The sequence below is a fragment of the Leopardus geoffroyi genome, chromosome D3 (genome assembly GCF_018350155.1).
Source record: "Leopardus geoffroyi isolate Oge1 chromosome D3, O.geoffroyi_Oge1_pat1.0, whole genome shotgun sequence".
In the NCBI taxonomy this organism is placed as follows: Eukaryota; Metazoa; Chordata; class Mammalia; order Carnivora; family Felidae; genus Leopardus; species Leopardus geoffroyi.
In genome coordinates, this window is record NC_059339.1 from 52,893,561 (window position 1) to 52,918,905 (window position 25,345).

Here is a 25,345-nt window from a genome sequence, read left to right on the forward strand (position 1 = left end):
TCTCACTCTAAAATTGTGGATTTAGTAAATGTAAAATAAGACCTAAGAATTAACATTAAGAGCTTTTTGAAAAATAATTTTCCAAATGCTTTTTTGTGTGCAAGACATTTATTACCATGACACTTCATACCTCCGAATGGAAGTAAATATGTTTGATGGCAAAAACTTGTATTAAGATTCTGTAGTTACTTGATATTAGTCTGAGATGAGTTGATGATATAATATCAACACAAGATTGCTGATAGAATGGGGTGTTTCTTTTATACTTCTCAATCAATATCTCTGAATATATGCAGATGTCCCTGGGTGTTCGTCTCACTGACTCTAAATCCACAATTCTGTGACTCACGATATACAAGTTTGACTGCTTGGATGTGCAGTTCCAGAGGTTAGTCATCAGCATTTCATGATACCTAGTAGATTATATCATGGAATTTTGATGATGTTTGCAGTTGCTAGAGCTGAAAAACCCTCCCAAGAATCAGAAACATGTTTTAAAAACCTGTTCCCAGCTTTCTTGTTGTAACTCTGTCATAATTGCCAAAACATATGCACTACTCACTGACTACAAACTGAAAACTTATTCTTAAAATCCCCGATAGTAGAATTAAAAAAAAAAAAAATTGTTCCGATTCTGTGTCTCCCTCTCTCTCTGCCCCTCCCCTGTTCATGCTCTGTCTCTCTCTGTCTCAAAAATAAATAAACGTTAAAAAAAAAAATTTAAAAAAAAAAAAAAAAGAAAAAAAAGGGGCGCCTGGGTGGCGCAGTCGGTTAAGCGTCCGACTTCAGCCAGGTCACGATCTCGCGGTCCGTGAGTTCGAGCCCCGCGTCGGGCTCTGGGCTGACGGCTCAGAGCCTGGAGCCTGCTTCCGATTCTGTGTCTCCCTCTCTCTCTGCCCCTCCCCTGTTCATGCTCTGTCTCTCTCTGTCTCAAAAATAAATAAACGTTAAAAAAAAAATTTAAAAAAAAAAAAATTGCTTGAGATGAAGTGATGAGGAAGTAGATACAACAAATACTGATTATTTTTCAAGAAGGTGCAATGAAATAGAATTTATATGGAATTAACTGTAAGACATCAGGTCTAAACAAGGCTGTAAAAATTAAGGTGGTAAAATTTCTGAAAAATGGGGCTTTAAGTAAGTTTAATGTAAAATATTTATTGAGCATATATGGGTTCTTAAGCAATGCTAGGAAAGCAGAGGGCAGACATGCTCCCCTATTTTATTTTATTTTATTTTATTTTATTTTATTTACTTATAATTTACATCCAAGTTAGTTGGCATATAGTGCAATAATGATTTCAGGAGTAGATTCCAGTGATTCATCCCCTATGTATAACACCCAGTGCTCATCCCAACAAGTGTCTTCTTTAATGCCCCTTACCCTTATAGCCCTTCCCCCACCCACAACTCCTCCAGCAATCCTCAGTTTGTTCTCCATATTTAAGAGTCTCTTATGTTTTGTCCCCTCCCTGATTTTATATTCTTTTTGCTTCCCTTCCTTATGTTCATCTGTTTTGTATCTTAAATTCCTCATATGAGTGAAGTCCTATGATAATTGTCTTTCTCTGACTGACTAGTTTCACTTAGCATAATACCCTCTGGTTCCATCCATGTAGTTGCAAATGGCAAGATTTCATTCTTTTTAATTGCCAAGTAATATGCCATTGTATAAATATACCACATCTTCTTTATCCATTCATCCGTCGATGGACATTTCATGCTCCCTAGTTTTAAACAGCTTTTTCTCAGGAAACTCTAGAGTACCATTTATACAAGTGCTTATGGCCACACCCAAGTTCCTATGGCCTCACTCTTTTGCTTCTAATACATAGGTCTTTGACCTTACTAAGACCTCTAGATTCCTATACCCTGCATTTCTTCAGAATTAATCATTTAGGGGATCTACTCCTCACTTTCTTCCCTTCCCAGAACATACTCCATAGTATATTTCTTTGGATACTCCTGACAATACTCACCTTCATCTTATTCACAAATTTACCAAGAATCATCGATTTTCAAATTTGTTGACTGTTCAGTATTTACCATCATCCTTTTAGATCTGTTGACAAAGTTTGAGACACACGCTTTTCCTCTTAAACAACTCCCTTTTGTTTTCATTCATTTATTACTTAAAATATATTTACTGAGCATTATCATGTACCAGATTCCAGAAATACAATTTTGATGTAAAGAACAGCATGGTTCCTGTTCCCATGAATATAACAGTCTAGTGGTGAGGACAGAGAATAACAATCACAAAAACACATGTAACCTTGCAACTATGATAACTGCAAAGGAGACGGATAAGGTCTTGACATTTGTTCCCCTTTACTCTAAAAGCCATTGAAAGTTTTTAAAAGAGATTGTTATGTTTAGGCTTGCTCTTGGAAATACCTTTTTTCCAGCAATAGTGTAGTAAACAGATTAGAGGTTAGCCAGAATGGGATGTGGATCCGTTAGAAAGTTACAATAGTAATCCAAGTGAGGCACCATAATCGCTCAGCAGGGACAGTGGTAGAGTCAAGATGGAGAGAAGAGAATGAATCTGAGAGATATTTCCGTAGTAAAACCAGTAGAACTTGGTGATAGATTGGAAATGGAAGGGTAAGAAGAAAAAGTTGCTGATACCTCTCAGGCTTATGTCTTGTACAACCAGATAGATGGTGGTTTTACTGGCTGGTCAGAGTGAAGGGACCCTGCAAACTGGTGCAGCCACTGTGAGAAACATTATGAAGATTCCTCAAAAAAATTAAAAATAGAACTACCCGAATCATACTACTGGGTGTTTACCCCCAAAATATGAAAATACTAATTCAAACGGACATATGTACCCCTATGTTTATTACAGCATTATTTATAATAGCCAAATTATGGAAGCAGCCCAAGTGTCCATCAATAGATGAATGGATAAAGAGGTGATATACATATGTATATATACATACGTACACACAGTGGAATATTATTCAGCCGTAAAAGAATGAAATCTTGCCATTTGCAGTAACATGGATGGATCTAGACAGTATAATGCTAAGTGAAATAAGTCAGAAAAAGACAAATACTACATGATTTCGCTCATAAGTGGAATTTAAGCAACAAACCAAGTGAACAAAGGGACAAAAAAGAGACAAAAAAAAAAAAGACTCTGAAACACAGAAAACAAACAGAGAGTTACCAGAGGGGAGAAGAAGTGGAGGGGGGAGGGGGTGCAACAGGTGAAGGGGATTAAGAGTACACTTGATGAGCACTGAGTAATATATGGAATTGTTGAATCACTATATTGTACACCTGAAACTAATATCACTGCATGTTAACTATACTGGAATTAAAACAAAACAAAACAAAACAAAGTGAAGGGACCCTTTCTGAGAGGGAGAATGTAAGTTTTCAACACTCTGAGCTGTATCTGAAATTTCCAAAGGAAATGTCAAGTAGGCATTTGGATATATAGGTCTGGAGTTGAAGAATAAAGGTCTAGACTGAATAAGTCTATGGGTAGATTTATTGCATAAAACCAATCTATGGGAAGAGGGATACAAGACCAAGCTTCATGAAATAATGCATCGAATGGGTGGTTGGAGAAGAATATGCCTGCAAACAAACAGAAAAGCAAGAACTAGAGAGTTGGGAGATCAATCAGGAAAATGTTGGTGCTCTATTTTTCTCTTGTCTTCAGCACTGTTCTGGAAACTACTCATCTTAAAATTCTTCCTGTGATTTAAATTACATTGGATTGAACCAGTTTGACTACTTCTTTGAAGCACCTTTTCTATCTCTTTGCTAACTCTTCTTCCTCTTTACCAAGCAAAGAAAGTTTTCTCTTCAGATATTTTCATATCATTCTCTTCATCCTCTCCCTAAGTGATTCTACCACTTACACAATTTTGTTGTCATCTTGAAACTGACAACTTTCACATGTATCTCTCTAAACCTTATCTGTCCATCTGCCTTCAAATGGACACTTAATATTGTCTCTTCTATTTCCAAAAGGTCAATTACAAAGCTTCAAATATCTTCACCTTTTATTATAAAATAAAGGCCTACTGATGATAAAATATAGAAATGTATCAGAAGAGTATAAAATTAAGCATGCAATTTCTTCTCTAATAAACAGATTTTTGTAATTCCAGACAATTTCTATGCATATAAAGAAATGAATATACACAACACATATTTTTACACAAGAGGTGTGCACAGTGTTCTGCATCTTGGTTTTTAAATTTACTGTAACTTAGATCTCTTTTAATATAAGTATATTTAAATTGGTCTCATTTTTTAAAATTCCACTATATAAACGTACCCTAATTCATTTAACAAACTGTGCCCTGATAGACATTAAGGTTGTTACCAGTTTTTCACTATTACAATAATGCAATGAACATCCTTGTATGGGTATTTTTTATCAGTGTATCTGGGGCTAATTTCTGAGAATGGAAATTGTTGCATCAAACTGTATGTATAAATTTTTGTTATTGTCAAATTACCTTCCTAAAACATTCTACCAACTTGCACTTCCACTTTTGGTCAAGACGATGATTTCATATTTTTCTACTTCCTCTCCAATAATGGGTATTATCCAATTTTTTGTTATCAAATTCTAATCTGATTGGTGAAATAGTTTTCTCTTTTTTTGTTGTTATTGTTATTTATATATCCAAATTTTTTAAGTAGATTTCATGCCCATTGCAGAGCCCAACTCAGGACTTGAACTCAACTACCCTGAAATCAAGACCTGAGCTGAGGCCAAGAGTCAGAGATGCTTAACCACCTGAGCCACTCAGGGAGTCCCTATATATTCAGTTCTGACTAAAGTTGGGCATCTGTTTTTCGGCCTATTAATTTTGTAGAATTGTCAAATTCTACAAAAAAAAGAAATTTGGGGTTTCATTATCACAAGGCATCTTTCTGTAAAAAACAAGGTATATCTTTCTATTGATTCATGTTTTCTTCATGTTCCTTATGAAATCTTTAATATTTTTATCATGCAGGTTCTATACATTTCTGTTCTGCTTCATGATGAGGTAGTTTACATTTATGCTCACTACTACAAACTATTAGATTTCTTTTATTATATTTCCTAATTGAGGAATTCCTCAATTCCTCAATAGGAATTTCCTAAATTCCTATTTAGATTACCCATTTATATTTCTTTCATTATAATCCTTAACTCAATTTATTTACATTACTGAATTTTATTAATTAGGTCCTCAGCCAACTTAATAAATTTTCAAGTTGTTTGCAATATATTTTTAACTGATATTCTTGGAATTCTCATGTGAATGAGAATTTATGATATGTGAATAATCATAATTTTAAGTTGTATCCAATATTTTTATTTGACCATTCATTCCAGAAATAAGTCATATAATAGTGGGATCCTTTTCCTGAATTTAATAAAAATGTGCTTACCATTTTGACACTGAGCAGAGTGGTAGATTTTTGGATGATATATAATTTTTATCAAATTAGTGACTGTTTTATTTCTTCATATTCATTCTTTCATTTAAAAAGAAGTGATGAATTAAATCAAGCTTTTTAAAGCATTTGTAGAAGCTTTTTTTTTTTAATTTGAGCTATTACAATGGTTAGACACTGCCATAGGTCTGTCTAATATTGAACTACCTTATAGCTCTAGGGAGACTTTCAACCAGTCACAATTTTTTAACCTGCTCCCCAAATCCATTTGTCAATATATCATTTCCAAATTCAGCAATTGTATTAATGAATAAGATTGTTCCCTTTGGTTTGTTATTATTGTTGCTTTTTGTTTTTGTTGTCTTTGTCTGATTTATTTTCAGAATTATATCTTTATAATCTGCTAATGACTAATGTTATAAATGAAAATCTCTTAGTTCTATTTCCCCTGCCTTTTTTCCCTTAGAGCATGCTATGCTATTTTGACTTGATTAAAAAAGGTTCTTGACAATGACTGAATTTTCATGACAAATATTCATGATATTTAATTATTCTTTTTTTAATTGTGTCAATTAAACTATATTTCATCAAAAATTTATAACGCTATTCCTAATTTTTTGTTTTGTATACACTGGTGGTAAAACTATTTATAAAAATAGACATCAGGGGCACTGGGTGGCTTACTCAGCGCAACTTCAGCTCAGGTCATGATCTCGTGATTCGTGACTTCGGCCCTGTTTCAGGCTCTGTGCTGACAGCTTGGAGTCTGGAGCCTGCTTTGGATCCTGTCTCTCCCTCTCTTCTGCCCTTCCCTTACTCATGCGTTGTCTCTCTCTCTCTCCCTCTCTCTCTCTCTCTCTCTCTCTCAAAAAAATAAATAAAATAAAATAAAACATTTAAAAAATAGACATTAAAAACATTATAATTTCTAGGCTTAAAATGCCCAAATCAAAATTTTTCAATTGTCCCATAAAAAAGTTCTTTATTGTTAATCTTCATTATCATTGAACATTCTATGATTCAGAACAAAGAATCAAAAATTATGTTTAGTTTATGTCGCCTTATAATCTGATACAAGCCAGCATTATATTTTGTATATCATAACTGACATTTTTAAAGGTTCCAGGCCATTTTATTATAGAACATTCCCAAACTGACATTTTTCTGATTGGTTTCTCATTTAATGATTCAGGTTAAATATGTTGGACAAGAATACTATATAGGTGACATTATATATAGTTTTTATAGCATCATGCAAGGAGGCACACATTGTCAGTTTGTCCCATTACTGGAAATGATTAATTTGATCAGTTGGTGAAATGGTATGATATTTTGAGATCATGTAAATGCCCAGTTTCCCAACAAATTTCCATTCAACGGTACTAACATTAATTGATGATCTTCACCTGAATCAGTTATTATTTTGCTGGGTACACTATTAAAATAATCTAATTCTACTTTATCCCCCCTATATCTATTAGCTGGCAATCTTTCTAAAGAAGAACTTACTGTCCACCCCACCACACTTTTGAGGAACACTATGGGCTCACGTATTCTTTTTTATTCAGAGCTCATTTGTAGCATTATTCTTTTTGATCCTTTTTGCATCAAAGGCACAAACTATGGTTACATAGCAGAGGACTTTGTTATTAGTAGATATATATAGTCATGGTATTGTGTCATGATATACACAACTTACTTCCAAATTATTCAAAGCATATAAATACACAAACTATACAAAATATACCTTCCAAAATGTATGTGTATATGAACAGAGAGCTAATGTGAAAAAAGCATTAGCAAATTTCAAATTTGGATGAAGGTTGGATTTTTTTAAGCAGAAAAGGAACAGAACAAGACAGACAAAATGTTAAAAACTGCTTAGTTCTTACATCAAAACGTCAGGTTCCTTTTTCTTCCATTTCACCTAATATGAGAAGGAAGTGTTTCCCTCCAGTCCCCATCACCCTGTTGCTTCACCATCATCCAACCTGTCTGCTGGTTTATTTTACTTTTGTCACACTTCTATATCCTTTTCCTTTCCTACTGAAACCAAACTATTTCAGGTTCATCACTTAAACTATTATGGTGGCCTCCAAATTCATCTTTCTCTGGTGTCTCTTCTCTATCCATTCCAACAGTTCCAGGACAAATTCCCAAAGCAGGTATGACTTTGGTCCATACCTTGCTCAAAGCCCACAGTAGTTCTTTGCCATAGAAGATCATCCAAATACCTGAGCAGGGCATTTAAAGTCTTCCACATTCTGTTAACACATCAGCCCTGCTACCTCTCACAAATAGTCCACATAGGTCCAATTTTATTCCATTTTGGCCGGAAGAATGCATGTTCCCCTCTACTTTCTTTCCCAGCTACGTCTCCATTTGTTGAGAATGTATTCAGCCGAAAATTTCTTTTTTTTTTTTTTTTAATTTTTTTTTTTTCAACGTTTATTTATTTTTGGGACAGAGAGAGACAGAGCATGAATGGGGGAGGGGCAGAGAGAGAGGGAGACACAGAATCGGAAACAGGCTCCAGGCTCTGAGCCATCAGCCCAGAGCCTGACGCGGGGCTCGAACTCCCGGACCGCGAGATCGTGACCTGGCTGAAGTCGGACGCTTAACCGACTGCGCCACCCAGGCGCCCCAACAGCCGAAAATTTCAAATTATACCTCTTCCATGACGAGTTCTCCAATTCCCTTAATGTAGAAATTATCTCCTTTTTTTCAGGGCTCATAAAATGCTACAGACCTTTCCTACAGCACATACATCAATGTGTCTTGTCATAGAGACAGGACAAGCCCCATCACTCCTTTTGAGATCCAGTCAAAGTTACAGCCTTCTTAAAGATAGAAAGTTCTATTACCTATTTTTATCTCTCCTGACAGCCAGCATAGTACCTAGTAGGCCTCAAGAAATATTGGTAGAATTGAATTTTTTTTTTTAATTTTTTTTTTCAACGTTTATTTATTTTTGGGACAGAGAGAGACAGAGCATGAATGGGGGAGGGGCAGAGAGAGAGGGAGACACAGAATCGGAAACAGGCTCCAGGCTCTGAGCCATCAGCCCAGAGCCTGACGCGGGGCTCGAACTCACGGACCGCGAGATCGTGACCTGGCTGAAGTCGGACGCTTAACCGACTGCGCCACCCAGGCGCCCCTAGAATTGAATTTTTAAAACTACAGTCACCAAAAGTTTCTGAAAATGACAAAGTAAACTTTTAATGTACTCACAGACTGTATACACACCCCTAAATGGAAAATACTCTAGACAAATTTCAATCAGTATATTATCCTGAAACATATTAATACCACTATCATCAAAAGCAGGGTCTTCAAAACTGAAAAGCAATGGTGGAAAATGTTAAGAATGTGCAGAGTGACTGTACTTTGTTTACACCAAAAATAATAAATAACCTGGAGACATAAATTTGCTGCCAAGGGGTTCCAATATGAAGACATTTTTATCTGGAAGGAAATATGAATTTATGAGAGTTTTTTAAAAGAGGTGTGACATAAGGAGAACAATGTTTCAGAAACACTGTTCTGGAAAATGAATGCAATATGTATTAAAAGGGCAAGTGCAGACATACCATTAGAAGTGTGGCACAGAATGCCACGTGAAGAGGGCCTGGAGAGGGTCTACAGCGGAAATAAGACAGAAAGGCAACATTGAATCAAAAGGAGATATAAATTTGAAAATAAAACATGAATTGAAAAGAAGAAATCAAGAATTTTAAAAATCAACTTTAGGGGCGCCTGGGTGGCTCAGTCGGTTAGTCCGTGAGTTCAAGCCCCACGTCGGGCTCTGTGCTGACAGCTCAGAGTCTGGAGCCCACTTCAGATTCTGTGTCTCCCTCTCTCTGACCCTCCCCCATTCATGCTCTTTCTCTATCTCAAAAATAAATAAAAATTAAAAAAAATAAATAAAATAAAAAAATAAATAAAAATCAACTTTATTATGTCATACAGGTGTAGTCTTTAACATTGTAAGATTTCTCCAACATCATCTCCAACAAAACAGGGCTAAGGGTTCCCAATGTACCCCATGTTTGTTTCTATTTAGCAAGTTGGGGGAAAATCTGTTGTCTTTCCCATTCCAGCTAGCCTGGAGCCATGTAAGGGCAAGAACCATGGGATATTCATCTTTGTAACCCCAGTTTCTAGTATAGTCAAAGCATGTAGTAGAAAAAAAAAAAAAAATATATATATATATATGCGTGTGTGTGTATATATGTGTGTGTGTGTGTATATGCGTGTGTGTGTGTGTATATATGCATGTGTGAGTGTGTGTGTGTGTGTGTGTGTGTGTGTGTGTCGTAGAACTGTACTGATGATAACTTAAGTAAAATGAAGGACTGAACTTGCACATGAAATCCAAACAGTCCACAGGGTGGTAGCCAATATATACAGGTATGTGAGTAAGAAAGACTTCCAGAAGAGAGTAACAATAGTTCTATTTCAGTATGTTTGCAGCTACAGAGTAACCTCTGTAAGGCAAAGTTCAAAATGATTTTGAATGTTCCACAATGCCTAGCATAGCAATGAAAATGAAGTGGATGCACAATTAAAATTATTTTTTTAATTTTTTAATAATAGCTTAGTCTCTAACCACTGTTATTTTATCATAAAATATTTAAGTTTTAAGATACATCCCAAGGACCTCAAAATCATCTGATATTTTTTTCCCTGTTCATGAACATTCTTTCTATATAGAGGAAAATACGTTAAGATGTGATGCTATCAAATTCTTATTCTAGAATTGACTAGAAAAAGATAAAATTAAGATTTTCCTTAAATCTGGTTTAAAAGAAAGGCAGAAGAGTTGGGCCATAGATTATTCTAGGCAATTAAACAGTCTTTCTGAAAACATAAAACTAAAAATATATTTCTATTATAAAGATGTATCTTTTCCTCGGTGATTAACTGCATTAACGTTGGTGGTTACTTCCAGTCAGGATTTCTGCTCATACACTTTGAATCAACTTTGTGGATTCTCCTAAGACAACTAATTTACTAATGAGTCATATTTTGTATTACAAATTATAATCTGTTTACCTAGTGCAGGGGTCAGAAAACTCGTGTAAAAAGCCAGATAAGTAGTTATTTTAGGGTTTGCAGGCCACTCTGTCCTAACTACTCAACTAACTCTGCTGCAACAGAGGAAAAGTAGCCACAGACAATACATAAGCAAATAAGCAATTTTTTTCAATAAAATAAGAAAAAAGGCAGTGGGACCAATTTGGCCCATGGCTATAATTTGTCAACACCTACTTCAAACCATTATTTTAAATGTCACTATGAAAATTTTCAAATATACAGAAAATCAAAGAGAAAACCATATACTATTATTTAGATTTAACAATTAACATTTTGCCACATTCACCCTATGTTGTTGCTAAATTGCCGTAAGGAAAATTTCTTTTCTTCTTAAGTTTATGTATTCATTTTGTGTGTGAGAGAGAGAGTGCACAAGCTGTGGAGGGGCAGAGAGAGAGGGAGGGAAAATCCCAAGCAGGCTCTGCACTGATAGCGTGGAGCCCAACTCGGGGCTGGAACTCACGAACCATGAGATCATGACCTGAGGCGAAATCCAGGGTTAGACACTTAACCGACTGTGCCACCTAGGCACCTGTACCATAAGGAAAATTTTTGTCACCAGTTTTGCCCATGCATAATTTAGCAGTGTCTTTAAAAATAAAGACATATTACTACATAACCTAATAAAATTTATAATAATTCCCTGTCTATATTTAAATTTTGCCAAATAATCTCCAAAGTTATTTCTATAGCTGTTTTGTTCAAATCAGGGATCTAATGAAGGGTCAGACATTATATTTGGTTGTTACATATTAAAAGAAAAGTATCTTTTAATCTAAACAGCAGCCTCCAAGGGCACCTGGGTGGCTCACTCAGTTAAGCATCCGACTCTTGGTTTCAGCTCAGGGCATGATCTCACAGTTCGTGGGTTCAAGCCCCACGTCAGGCTCTGTGCTGACAGTGTCGAGCCTGCTTGGGATTCTATGTCTTCCTCTTTCTCTATTGCACGCTTTTTCTCTTAAAAATAAATAGCTTTAAAAAAAATAATAGCAGCCTCCATCCCCCCAGACTTTATTGTGACTTACTGAGAAATACTGTGATTTTAAAAAACGTGAACAAGATCTGAAATCAATACATCTCAAAGGAACATTAATATAGAGACAAATACAAACATTTTTGTTTATATTATCCTTAATATAGTTACCTCAATTTCTCTATTTTTTTTTTAATTTTTTCAACGTTTATTTATTTTTGGGACAGAGACAGACAGAGCATGAACGGGGGAGGGGCAGAGAGAGAGGGAGACACAGAATCGGAAACAGGCTCCAGGCTCTGAGCCATCAGCCCAGAGCCCGACGCGGGGCTCGAACTCATGGACCGCGAGATCGTGACCTGGCTGAAGTCGGACGCTTAGCCGACTGCGCCACCCAGGCGCCCCATCAATTTCTCTATTTTTAAGATTTATTTTATTTCCCTTATTTTTTTAAACAATTTGTGGAGCTGATTAGGGTAATTTGACACATATATGAAAGCAGAGTTCCACATATGACATCAAAGCATATTTCATAGGGTTTCTCTGAAATATATGAATCCATGCTAGGGGTATTATGTATATGAAGGGGGATAGAATGGTCAGTTACTTTAATTAGGCTTAAGACATTCTAGATTCATAGAATCCATCACCTTTAGTGAAAGATGCTGATTATTTTGTCTTTCAAGAAGGTATTACAGTATCTCAAACTGTGAACAAATATAGAAAGTAGGCACTTAAGAAGACATTCTAGAGTTTGCAGTGCCTCATGAGAGAGAGGAAAATCCCTTCCCAGGAGAACTTTGATCCCTGTCAGAAAAATCTGTCAGCTTCTCAGGGAAATTCCAAATACAGAAATTACCCCAAATTTCATAAAATTTCTAGAAACAAGAACTGTTGGTATATATGTGGTAACTCCCACACTAACCAATATTCAGATAGAAACAGGGTCTGGTGAGACCAGAAACCAACTTGTGTAGCAATGTTATGTGACAGTGTGATATGAAATCACAGATAAAGTGGCTGGAAGAAATAATTGAGAAAATGTGAATATAGAAATGGGAGGGGTTTGTGTTGACTGTGTTTTAGAGTATCTTAACTCATTGTCATCAAGAAATAGGATCACTAAGGAGGAAAAGGGACTGGGTAAACTCACGTAACAAGAGTTCATAAAGGAAAGGGAAGCAAAAGGCATTAAATGGAAACTCAGAAAGCTAGAAGTCTCCCACATGAGAAAAGGAATATAGTAGATTTAATTAAAGGGAGTTAAATTTCTAAAGAACAAGCATTAAGGCTTAGTACGAGACAGAAGATAATAAAAGCAATGATGCTCTCACCTCTCTACACCGTGCAATATGTTAACCACTGGCCACACGTGGTTATTTAAACTTAAATTAGCTATTAAATGAAGTTAAAAATTCAGTCATATTAGCTATATCTCAAATGCTCAGTAGCCACAGATGGTTAGTGACTACTGCACTGGATAGCACAGATAGAGAACACTTCCTTCCACGGTTCAGAAAGTTCTATTAGACAACACCGTTCTAAGGAGATGAAGACAGTAGGAAAGAGGAAAAGGCAGGGAAAGAAGTGAAGAAGGAGGAATGATGATTCATAAACTCCCTTTCCTACTTGTGCTTAATGTCACTAGTTCTCATGGGACAGTCAGGATAGCCACTGCTCTGCAACATTAAGGTTCTGTCACACCTCCTCTCCAGAGAGCTGCTGGAGAGATCGCTGCCGACAAAGGCTCTAGGTGCTGGGACTCTGGGAGTAGGGCTTTGAGTTAGGGGTGGAGCCAGGGTTGGGCCTGGGGAAAGGGCATTCAATGGATGAAGAGGGCCTGTGCATAGCCTAGCACCATACCCAAAATTCAAGGTGGATAAAACATTCACTTGCCACTGAAAAGGTGAAAGAGAAGATCCTCTCATCTTTGGTGCTCAGTGAGTTTTCAGTCATTCACAGTCATACAATCCTACTACTAATATCTTGCTCAGACTAAGTCATAGGTCAACACTCACATTCTATCTTACTCCCCTAAGAGAAATTTGGCCTGAGACTATTCCTCTTATTTCATTTATTCATAACAATCAATTCTTATCATTAGCATTCTTATTCACTGAAACTACATACAGGCATTGCATTTCCTTCTCTCTAAGCTCCATGAGGAATGGCATGAAATTTCAAACCACCATTGAGGGACCTTCTTTGCCACACATCTGTAGTGAAATGGCTGCATTTGGTAGAGCCTCGGACCCTCAGAGATATCCTCTCTTTCTGAGATATGCTTTGTGTCTTTTTGACCATAATCAACATCTTCTCAGCTGGATCTCTTGTTCCATCCACACTGCCATTTCAAGATTTCCCACCACTCACGATATGTATGCTATACACTGCCAGGTGAAGAGAGCATAACCCAAGAACGCTTTCAGTGTTGCCCTGTGAGAGTCACTATTTTCATAAATTCCAGGGCTGCCTTCAGTCTCCCATTTGCATGTGTGGGCAGCCATTTCTTCAGTGTATTCCCCATGTTCTAATTGGCTCGCTATCCAGATTCTTGGCTCTGTGCTTGGGACTCGTCATTGACTTTTCACCCACCTCACCTGCAGAGCAGCTCTCTCTGGATTTTCATTAGCATTTCAGGCAGTGATCTTCATTTGTAAAACTATTGACAAGATTTTAATTGGTGGTCTTGGTTTTTACATTTAATCTGGCTTAGAGATATTTTAAATTTTGTTTTGCTACATTTGATAAGGGCAGAACCTTAAAAAGGGAAAAGTACTTGAGGAGAGAAGACACTCGGTTAGTGAGAAAAGAGAGGCTTCCTGGACTCCAGCTGTCTGCTTAAAGGGAACTGTGACATATGCAGAGGACCTTATAACAGTAAGTATCAGAGTTTTGCTTGTTTGGATTAACACTTTTTAAAAAAATCCTCACTCTTAACATCAGCAAATTTTCTGTTTCTTTCACAATAACTTAAAAAAATGACTGAATATTTTCTAACATCCACTGAAATGGAAAGTTTATGATTTTTGACTCTGACCTGAAGGTTCTTACTATTATTAGTCTGAACCAGATAATCCTTTTTGAATAATATCGGCATCCAGACTACACTTGCCTGTTTAAGAGAGAAGCTTAAACAGCTTATAAATAAAGCACAGGGAAAGCCCCTATCAAGTGTATAACTCTCCATACATCTGATCATTTTAGATGCTTGACACTGAAAACCTTCATTAAAGAAGTGAATCTTCCAGCCCCACAGAGAGCTGCCTTTCAACTGGAAGAAGGGTGTGTCCCTAAGCTTTTACCTGGGAGCAATGATGATCTTGTCAAGCATTTCAGTGAGACCAGCCCAAGTTTTTAGGGTGGGGATCTAGACTGGTTATACGTACCTTCAGTTCTTCTCCCAGAGAAGGCAGAAACACCTCAAAGCCTGCATGTAAGAACATCTACTGAGAAATTATTTTAATCAGACACCAGCTGAGTGGGGGAAAGAAAAAGAACAGAGAAGAACAAACAAAACTCCCCTGGTCTTGGATGTAAGAGAACCCAGCTGCAATGGACTGGCCCTTTGTTAGAACAGCTGCAGTGCTGTTCATTTTTCTGGTAAGTGGATTCTGTTAAAAAAAAACCCTCATAATCATGCTCATTGTGAACAAGTGAGAACTTTTTTAGAAAGTGTTATTTAGTGTTATTTCTAACCTAAACCCATTAAAAGTTTATGTTAATGACAAGGTGATTTTATGAACGAGATTTTTAAATAGTGTTTCTCTCCTTAATTGAAGACTCTAGCATATTAATGCATCAGTGTCAACTCACCCTATCACATCTCTGATACTGAAGTCAGTGCTAAGTCATGCCGGGAAAATACTGAATTTGGGGAAGTCTTATCGCTGCTCGATAGCATTTGGTTGTTCAAATTCCTTTTTGCAGGGGGGCTCTTAAGCTAGTATCACAGGTGTGTCCTGATTTTTACCCTAAACATTTTTCCATTCTTTGGGTAACTCTGCTGGCAAATTCACTATAAAAATAGGATACATATAAATTAAAAAGCATAGCAATTTGCGACTGGCCTCACAATCCAAACTGTCTCATTGGTTCCAGATATGTTTGGGATTCATATCACTAATATCAAAAGCCCCACACTGCTAAGCTGTGATTTATTTAAAACATTTTTTAATGTCAAAAACCATGACAATATGGGAGATTTGTAGATGATATAATAAGTGAAGGAATAGCTATAATTAAGGAGTGAGTATAATTATTATGATACTGGTTCTTACTACTGGAAAATCAGCAATGACTGTGATATGAAAGTTGTGTTTGATGGTCAGACAAATGTAATGAGATGTTTTATCACCGTCTCCCTTACACATCATTAATTTTCTCTTTTTAGAGATAATAAAGATAACACTGAGTTGCTGCATCCAATTTCACTTCTGTTGGGAATTTTAAAATCAGAGTCTTTCTCACAGTAAGGTTAATGTTATCCAAAGAGGCAAGTGCCAGGCAAATCACCCTCCAATTTGGCAGCATATAGTCCTGTGGGTCATATTTGTTTCTACTTGCTTAAGTTTTGAACTGGATTGTTGGGTTTCTACAATAACAAGTCAGACCTTTGATTCAAACATGCCGGTTGGTCTGAATTCAGTTTATTAAGTAAAAATGGTCATAGCAGTGGATTTGTTATGAATAAGCATCAATAAGCTGGTAGCTTTAGTTCCAAGCTGCCTTTCGAAGACTAGCCCTATTCCATGGAATTGTTAATGGATCTTTAGGATCAGTTAATATAATTTGGGGTGAGTAAGGATTAATGAGCACTTGTATAGGAGCATCTGTGTATTGCCGAGTAATCAAATGTTTTTATTTTTTGTTTATTTTTAAATTTTTGCTGGCGACTATTCATTTTTGAGAGACAGCGTGAGTGGGGGAGGGGCAGAGAGAGAGAGGGAGGCACAGAATCTGAAACAGGCTCCAGGCTCTGAGCTATCAGCACAGAGCCCAATGTGGGGCTCGAACTCATGAACTCCGAGATCATGACCCGAGCCGAACTAAAATGCTTAACCGACTGATCCACTCAGGCGCCCCTCAGATATTTTTATTTTTAATTTCATTTAAATCTGATTCATTAAGGCCTATTACAATTTAATTTGATTAGTTTATTCAGACGCTTATGTGCTTTCATTTAATGCATAATATACCTTATTTCTTTATTTTTATGATTATTTCTAATTAATTACATCCTATGAAACTCCTTTAAACAGTCTTTGTCTAATTAGTCATTCTTCAGTAAAATGTATCATTTTATCAAAATCATGTATCCTCATTGACCTTTCTTCTTTGTAGAGACGTTTCTGGACATTTGTGCTTTATTTTCTGAATTTGGATAGTTTTGTTTTTTTCTTTGTGGATTGTTTGTTGCTATATTTTACCTTGGAATCAGTCACAAATTTCTCATTTGTCTTATGAGACGTATTTCTCAAAGAACTTACTGCATAATGAATTAAAACATCTTTTTCCTGTTATTGTAACTTTTCTGGTAAAACATTTTGCTTTCTAGGGTTTGAAAAATCATAATTTATTCTTACTGCAGATTTTACCAGATGATCTGGATAAATATCCTTTGTAGATATACAATCTATTTCTGCTACAAAATACTTTTTTTTTCCCCCTGAAAATTAACTACCTTGATAGCAAAGTCTTCTACTTAGCTTATGGCTAGCCTCACTATGAATGTATGCTCTCACCAGAAAAAAAAAAAAAGAAAAAAAAAGAAAGGAAAAAAATCTATGTAAGGTCTTTATTCTTCTCCACTCAAAGTCTAGAATAAGTAAAAATCTACAGTAGAGAGCATACTTAGGCAATTTTAAAAAGCTTTAAGACATTTTTTAATGTTTATTTATTTTTGAGAGAGACAGACTATGAGTGGGGGAGGGGCAGAGAGAGGGAGACAGAATCCAAAGCAGACGCCAGGCTCTGAGCTGTCAGTACAAAGCGCAATGCAGGACTCGAACTCACAAACAGAGATCATGACCCAAGCCGAAGTTGGATGCTTAACCGACTGAGCCACCCAGGGGCCCCAAAACCTTTAAGACATTTAAACAGGCAATATATTTAATGCAAATCCATTTGTGAGCTGAGCAACCATCTGTTTATGTGTATTTTGCATAGTCTGTTTAATATACCTGAACGTTTTAGACCTTGTTCAGATTAGTGGGTTACATCAGGGAGAAGAAAGCTGATGAATCTGCTCTTACAACAAGCAAGACTGCCACACCACTATTCCATTATTTAGACAAGCCGCCTAGACAGGCAATGGCTTATACCTGTTAACATTCTGCAAGCCAAAGAAATGCTATTGAGCCCTCATTTACTGTTCTTTCTTTTCTGTTTCCATGAAGTTAGTGCATTGTTGGGGGGGGGGGGAGGGGGAGGTATATGGAATATATTCTAGGCTAGAGAACAATGTTGCCTGTGTACCAAATACAAGAGATCTCTGTGAATGGTTGACAATAAGAAAATGTATGGTAGGGCCACTGTAGGAAAGTAAAATAGAACCAGTAGACTTTCTATAGTTCTAATGATCTCTGAAAATTACTTGCAACTTTGCCAGATTCAATTAGTCAACACAAATCAATACAAATCTCAAGGTGTCAAATTCTATAGAGGCAAAACTTCTGCAACTCACACTCAAAGAACAAGTAAGCCTATCTTTATCAATTACCAAGAATAACCCAATTTGCACAGCTTATAATACCAGCCTGGCTGCTGCTCTTTCCATGGTTACTATTTCCTTTCAAAAGAAAACCTCTGACCACCTGATAACCCTGCTCCACAATTTGAACTTAGCTGAAATCATTTGGAATATAAGCAGGAGTTTTTCAGAGTATTTCTCAGCACAGGCTAAAATACACAGAAAACAATCATATTTTATTACATAGTTCATCAACTTATTTGAACTGGACATCTTCAATTCCCGTAATTGTGTTCACTGATGCATAAAGCAAGAGAAGGATTAACAAACTAGTACAGACCAAACAGAAGACAAGCAAAAGAGAGGATTCTTCATGCTTTCTTGTGCATATAGTGATTTACAGTGATATATATTATAGATAATTGTACATCAGTAAAATATTTTATAGAAAATGGAAATATTTCTGTTCATCTGCTCAGTAAGATTTACAAATTCTATTTAAGGAAAATAATTTCCATTTACACAGTGTTCTTGACTGTGGATTTAGGATCAGAGTCTTCTTGCACCTTTGTGAAAACAGGGACTACAAATTTGTCATCATTTAATTAGTTTGAGTTGCCAAAGAAGATAAACATTTTGCCATGCCTGATTTAGGTAACAGAAGAACCTGAAGCACCGAGAATGCCGTCTCAATAAATTTGAAGGTTTGGCCCGCAAGGGACAAGATCCACCTATTTAATAAGTCTTATGAATATAGAAAAAAAACACTCTTGTGTATACCCAGAGTACTTAGTTTCTGATAACTCTGTCCACTCTACATTCTTCAAGGACATTGGTGCTGAGTATTCCCATGTCCAAACATGCATTGCCTAACGAAAAGGCAGAAAGTATGCTCATCACTGTAGTTATTTATTATGCTTCCATCAGTGAGGGAACGCCCTTGCAGAGTGCTGGGACAGGCCACTCTTGTTGGTTATGCTTGCTATGCAAATTCCTTTAATGGATTTAGGCAGGTCGAATTAGTTTAAGTGCCATTGGCTGCTGATTTATATTCTCAATTGGTCTACGAGAATAGGGTGCAGCCTTTTATACTTGCCTAATGAAAAACCACATCTCCACCAATTAATGGCTGCCTGTTGCTCATAAAACTACTTGACTGTAAGTTATTTGAGGGCAGATTCTGTGTCTGATTTACTTTTGGATCCTTCATAGTGCCCTTGCACCATAATGCAAGATTGCTCAACAGACGTTCAATTACACAAAGCAAGAGCATCCAAAGGCATTTGTGGGATAATTGATATTTTTCTTTCCACATTCCAAAAAAATCAAGAAATTAAACATGGAAACAATCAGGTTGAATGTCCCCAACACTTATTTCTATGGTGTTTTATTACATTTACTTTACATTTCACCTAAAGTTTACTATCGTATTTTTAGAGCTTATGCCCTTTAAAAGACTTAATCCAGCCTTGGATCCCCATAATACACATTCGATACAAATTTGTCAAATAAATAAATAAACCAATGAACAAATAAGAGAAATCAACCTATCAAGGTGTTGTCAACTCCAAACTGATAGTAATACAAAGACACAAGAGGAGGTTTTTCGAAAGAAGCAAATTATTATATTTTAGCTTTGTCTCAGGTTCATCCTTGGGATGTAATATACAGTTATCCAATACATTAGCAGTTCATGCTTAATGACTAACAAGTGGCTGTGGAAGACAACCTCCCAGTTATTATATATGAGAGGTTTCCTTGTAGAAATCACTTAATACTTTCAAGACCATTCTATTATTTGCAAAGAAATGTAAACCTCACTATCAAAAGAAGAAAACTAAAAATGTATTCATTTCTAAGTGAATTTCCATCACAAGCCTCCACAGCACATATTTCCAATTTACTTAGGAATCCAAAGTACTCTGACAGAAAACCATCTTATCCTTACTGTACGGACAAGGTCTAGATCAATCAGACGATTTTCTTCAACTTCCTCTCATAGTCTATTGATTTTAATCTCTGGTCTTTTCTCTTCCTTCGTCTCTTCCTTCGTCTGTGTTCAGAGCCCTTTTTTTGCCTATTCCCTCCTGCTGTCTCCATTACACTTCTACCAACTAATTTCTTTTTGAACCTCTCTCTCAAATCAAAATCTATTTTCTTCACCTTCAAAAATCCATTTCTCCCTCTCCCAGAATATTTCCTTGGACACCACATCTAATTCTATGATACCTTTTTTGTTGCCTTTTATAAACAAATCACCCAGGAAAGTGGCCATCTTTACGTTCTCTTCCCCTCCATCTTATTCCCTAATCCTTTCAGTCAGGAGGGACCTGTTCCATCCAGCCGGAAGGATTCTCCTGAAGGTCACAGGCATTCTCAGGATTCACTTTGCTCAAGTCTTTTATGCCACCTGACACTTGTTCACATCCGATCTCTCCTTCATTTCTCTCTTCCTTTGACATCTGTGACACTGCATTATATTTTCTTCCCATTTCTTTGGCTATTTCTCTTCTCTTTTTCTTTGTCACTTGTTTCTGTCACTGTTCCCTATTCCATCAATGTAGGAATTCCCCTAGTTTCACGCTCAGCCACAGGCTGTTTCTTTGTTGTATTTCCTCCTTTGGGTTTTCAAATTCTCCCATGATTTAAACTGCCCTACCCAAGCAGATGTCCCTCAAATCTGTGTATGAGGCCTGAACTACTGTTCATGGTGCTGATACGTATACCAAACTGCTAAGCACCTTCACCCGGCCATTTCTCTAGCATCTCAAAATCAATGTATTCTAACCTGATAAATTCTGCAACTGCCTTGCCCCTCATCTCTTGGTTTAAAATGGCCATCATTTGGGCGGAGGGCGGCGCCTGGTGGCTCTGTCAGTTGAATGTCCGACTTCAGCTCAGGCCATGATCTTGCAGTTCGTGAGTTCGAGCCCCGTGTCAGGCTCTGTGCTAACAAACAGCTCAGAGCCTGGGGCCTACTTCAGATTCTGTATCTCTCTCTCTCTCCCCCTCCCCTGCTAATGCTCTGCCTCTCTCTGTCTCTTAAAATAAATAAATGTTAAAAAATTTTTTTTTTAAATGGCCATCATTTGAGCTTCTTCCTTCTCTTGACTCTCAGACCTTGTCAAATTCAACCGTGTGGAATCTCTCTCTTGATCTTTCTGGTCCGTTACCACTGCCACTGCTCCTATTCGGCTTCGGCTCTTCCTCATCTCTGGCCTGATTTGATGTGGAACACTCCACTGCTTGTGGCCTATAATCCTGTCTCTTGCCACCACCTGTGGTCAGAGTAATCTTTTAAACCCACAATTTTATCGTGCCTTTTCCGTGATCAAAAAACTTTGATATTTTCCAACTGCACACAGAGATTTAGTGTTAGAACTGGAAAGGTAACTGTATATAATTTAGTCTACCCCTGTCATTTTAAAAATGAGAAAACTAAGGCTTAGAGAATTTGGGAAGTACATTGAAAGCTTTCTGACTCTACCAAGTGGTCTTTTTATCTCATTATTTTGCCTTTGAACATCCAGGAGTGACTTCGTTTCAGCATTTATTCTAGACACTGAGCAAAAGACAATAAGGCTATGTCAACACAACATATTTTTAAGCAGACTTGGCAGTTTTTTAATTACTGATTCAATTGAGAGGCTGACACTATGGTGAAACCTACTTGGTCTTCTGCCTAAATTGCCTCTCATGGGAAAAAGAATGACCCAGTTTCATAAAGTTGGAAGGTTTGTTAGTCATCTGGCATAGTTCTCCAAAACAAACAGTAGGCTCTGACACTGCAGTGTGGTCAGGGAAGTGCAAGACAGATAACAGATGCCTACACACTTCTGTAGCTATGAAGAAAGGGCTTCCAAATAGACAAATAAGGCATCTCCACACCCCCATTCCACACCCACAAATGAGAGAGAAAAGAGTGCCCATGAGTTCACAGGTAGCAAAAAGTAACATCATCTTAATTCTGCACCCGCGAGGGACTCTATACTAACTTTTCGGTTACTTGTCCAAACCATTTGGGCCATCTACTTTTTTCTGCCCAGAATCACTATTATTATTGTTATTATTATACATAAATATTCCTAATCATAAGGCTAATATGAGATTAGATTAAAATCAGAATGTTTTGACTTCTCAAAGTTGTAACGTCAATTCTTTGCAGTATGTTGTATTTAGTAATTTAGTTGGAACAGGCTATCTTATATTTTATTGTAAAACCCACACCTCAAGCACAAATTTACGCTGAATTGTTGTGGAGGGTATTTAGCCATAAATTAATGTCCAAAACTCAATTTCCTCATCTATAAAATAGAGATAATTAAATTATAGTACTGACCACATGTATTTCTGAAGATTGAATGCATGGGTTTCTCTAAATATGTTGTCTAGTAATTAGTCACCATTCAGTGAATTGTAACAGTGATAATAATAATCAACATTAAAAATACACAATGAATATATCAGTCCTATAAAAAAATTATCTCTTTACACTACTCTTATTAACCAAAAAATACATATTTTCCTGAAGTATCATTTATAATAATTTTTAATAACAGGTACTTAGAAAGCAAAATTTTATTTTTATCTAGTGGTGAGACTGAAACTATAAAAAGTAATTTACTATATTTTAAAAATACTATTATTAGTATATTATAATGCAGCTATAATTTCTTTTATCAATGATACAGATGAAATCTAATTGTGATAATAATTTTCATACTTTGCAATTCTGAAAAAATTGAAATAGAAGTTGAAAATTTCTTATTTAGAGAGAAATAAACACAAGGGTTTACACCAACTTTAATGACTCTAAGGGCAAGTTAAAACTTAATAAATGCAACTAGCCTTCAAATACACTAAGTTTTTAGATAGGTATTTTACTATGTCTTAAGTATATTGACATATTAAACTTAATATATAAGTGTCTGTCTTTTTAGAAATGTTTTAGGGTTTTAGAGAAAAGTAATTTAAATTATCCTGATCTTTCACTTACGAATCATATGTAACGATTGAGGCCAGAGCCAAAATGAGGCAGAGCTCTGCCTGAGTAGTTGTTTGTTGGACAGGAAAATTGCTTAAATCTGAAGAAGAGACTAATGTAAACTGCTACCCACTAATTTGTCCCTAAATGCCTGCAATTTCTTCTTGCTGTGGGAGGATGCATTTATACCACTTTTTTTTTTTTTTTTTTTTTTTTTTTTTTAAGTGTTAGCATGAAACATCAAACAGGAACTCATTTTACAGAGGAAAGAAATTCTTTGCTTTTATCGTAGGCCTATTTATTCTCATATCTCAAAGCAAATATACCATCTTAAGACTTTCAAAAACACTTGAGGGTTGGGGCGCCTGGGTGGCGCAGTCGGTTAAGCGTCCGACTTCAGCCAGGTCACGATCTCGCGGTCCGTGAGTTCGAGCCCCACGTCGGGCTCTGGGCTGATGGCTCAGAGCCTGGAGCCTGTTTCCGATTCTGTGTCTCCCTCTCTCTCTGCCCCTCCCCCATTCATGCTCTGTCTCTCTCTGTCCCAAAAATAAATAAACGTTGAAAAAAAAAAAAAATTAAAAAAAAAAAAAAAAAAAAAAAAAAAAAACACTTGAGGGGCACCTGGGTGGCTCAGTCGGTTAAGCTTCCTTGGCTCAGGTCATGATCTCACTGTCTGTGAGTTCAAGCCCCACGTTGGGCTCTGTGCTGACAGCTCAGAGCCTGGAGCCCGCTTCAGATTCTCTGTCTCCCTCTCTCTCTGCCCCTCCCCTGCTTATGCTCTCTCTCTCTCTCTCTCTCTCTCTGTCTCTCCCAAAAATAAATAAAGATTTTTTAAAAAATAAAAAATAAATAAAAATAAAAACACTCGAAAATCTCCCATTTAGGATTAGAATGTGAAGGAGCAAATATTCTGAAACTTTTCAGATACTTCCTGTTTCATATCCTTTCTTCACTCCAAAACATTTTTTTTCTATTCCATCTATGACTAGTCAGATCCTGAAACTATAGTCAAAAGTTTAAGTATCATACCTTACTGTTGAATATCACTGAACAGCATTAGAGTATCTCTAGCTTTTCAGGCACAAGATTTACTAAGAAAGCCTAAATTTCCAATGCTCACTCCTCCTGGGTTCAATGTCCTAGCTCATATGATAATGAGTATCTGCGTAGGTGAAGAATGAAAAAGAGGTTAAAAAATAAAAGACATTAAAAAGAAGAAAAGCATAACCGAAAAGTAAAAACAAAATGAAAAGGAGTCCACAGTATCATCATGAGACCTGAGAGTTAAGAAAGATCCATCTGCTATCCAGAATGACAATAATTCTAATGACTCACAAGACTTGTTTGATTTTTTTTTAATGATTGGATAACATGAATTATAAAGCACTTAATTAAAAATTAACTGTTGTGATTATATTGTTTTCTTATAGGTGGTGGTGGAAGTTAACAGTGAATTTCGAATCCAGGTAATATACAGCAAATCTATTTTTTTCCAAATTAAAAATTGAGAAAATGGTTTGGGAGTCACAACATATTTTCTAAAGAAAATTCACCCATATAAGTAAAATGAATGTTATGCTAAAATTAATAGATTATCAAAAAATTTTCCCAGTTAAACATCCTCTCTGACATTACAATACCCTCTCCTCCAAAACCTTCAGTGGAATGAGAATTCTGAATAAAAGTTAATACATACTACTACTTTATCCTGCCCATTCAAGGTAAGAGATTACAACACCAAAAATGGCACCATCAAGTGGCATTCAATCAGGAGGCAAAAACGTGAATGGATCAAGTTCGCTGCAGCCTGTCGTGAAGGTGAAGACAATTCAAAGAGGAACCCAATTGCCAAAGTAAGCATCCACCCCAAAGCATAGAATCGAAAGTCAGAATGGATGGGGTGGTTAAAGTTCAAAAGAAAATGCCTTTTAAATATTTTATGAATATAAATTACCAAGAAGTTATAACACAAAACAGAATTATAGTCACTTAGATTATGAAAACTAAACCACTAAAAGGATAAATTAAGAAATTTAGGCACATGGGTAAACAAACATTGACTAACCTCATTGGTAAAATAAATACAAGTGACCATATGTTATCCCAAATTCTAGGTAGAAAAATATAGTGATTTAAATTTTTTTTAACATTTTTTATTTATTTTTGAGAAGCAGAGAGAGACAGA

The 25,345-nt window shown here is 36.3% G+C and overlaps 2 protein-coding genes across 3 annotated transcripts in view; one reads left to right on the forward strand and one right to left on the reverse strand.

The window, feature by feature from the left end:
- The window catches only part of DSC1 (desmocollin 1), a 357,596-nt gene that overhangs the window by 163,796 nt on the left and 168,455 nt on the right, over positions 1-25,345 (reverse strand). The window lies entirely within an intron of this gene.
- The window catches only part of DSG1 (desmoglein 1), a 39,265-nt gene continuing 28,008 nt past the window's right edge, over positions 14,089-25,345 (forward strand). The window contains exons 1-4 of the mRNA XM_045458568.1: positions 14,089-14,365; positions 14,693-15,088; positions 24,591-24,626; positions 24,882-25,013. Coding sequence (XP_045314524.1) covers positions 15,041-15,088; positions 24,591-24,626; positions 24,882-25,013 — 216 coding nt within the window. The 5' untranslated portion in view covers positions 14,089-14,365; positions 14,693-15,040. The remainder of the gene's footprint in view (positions 14,366-14,692; positions 15,089-24,590; positions 24,627-24,881; positions 25,014-25,345) is intronic.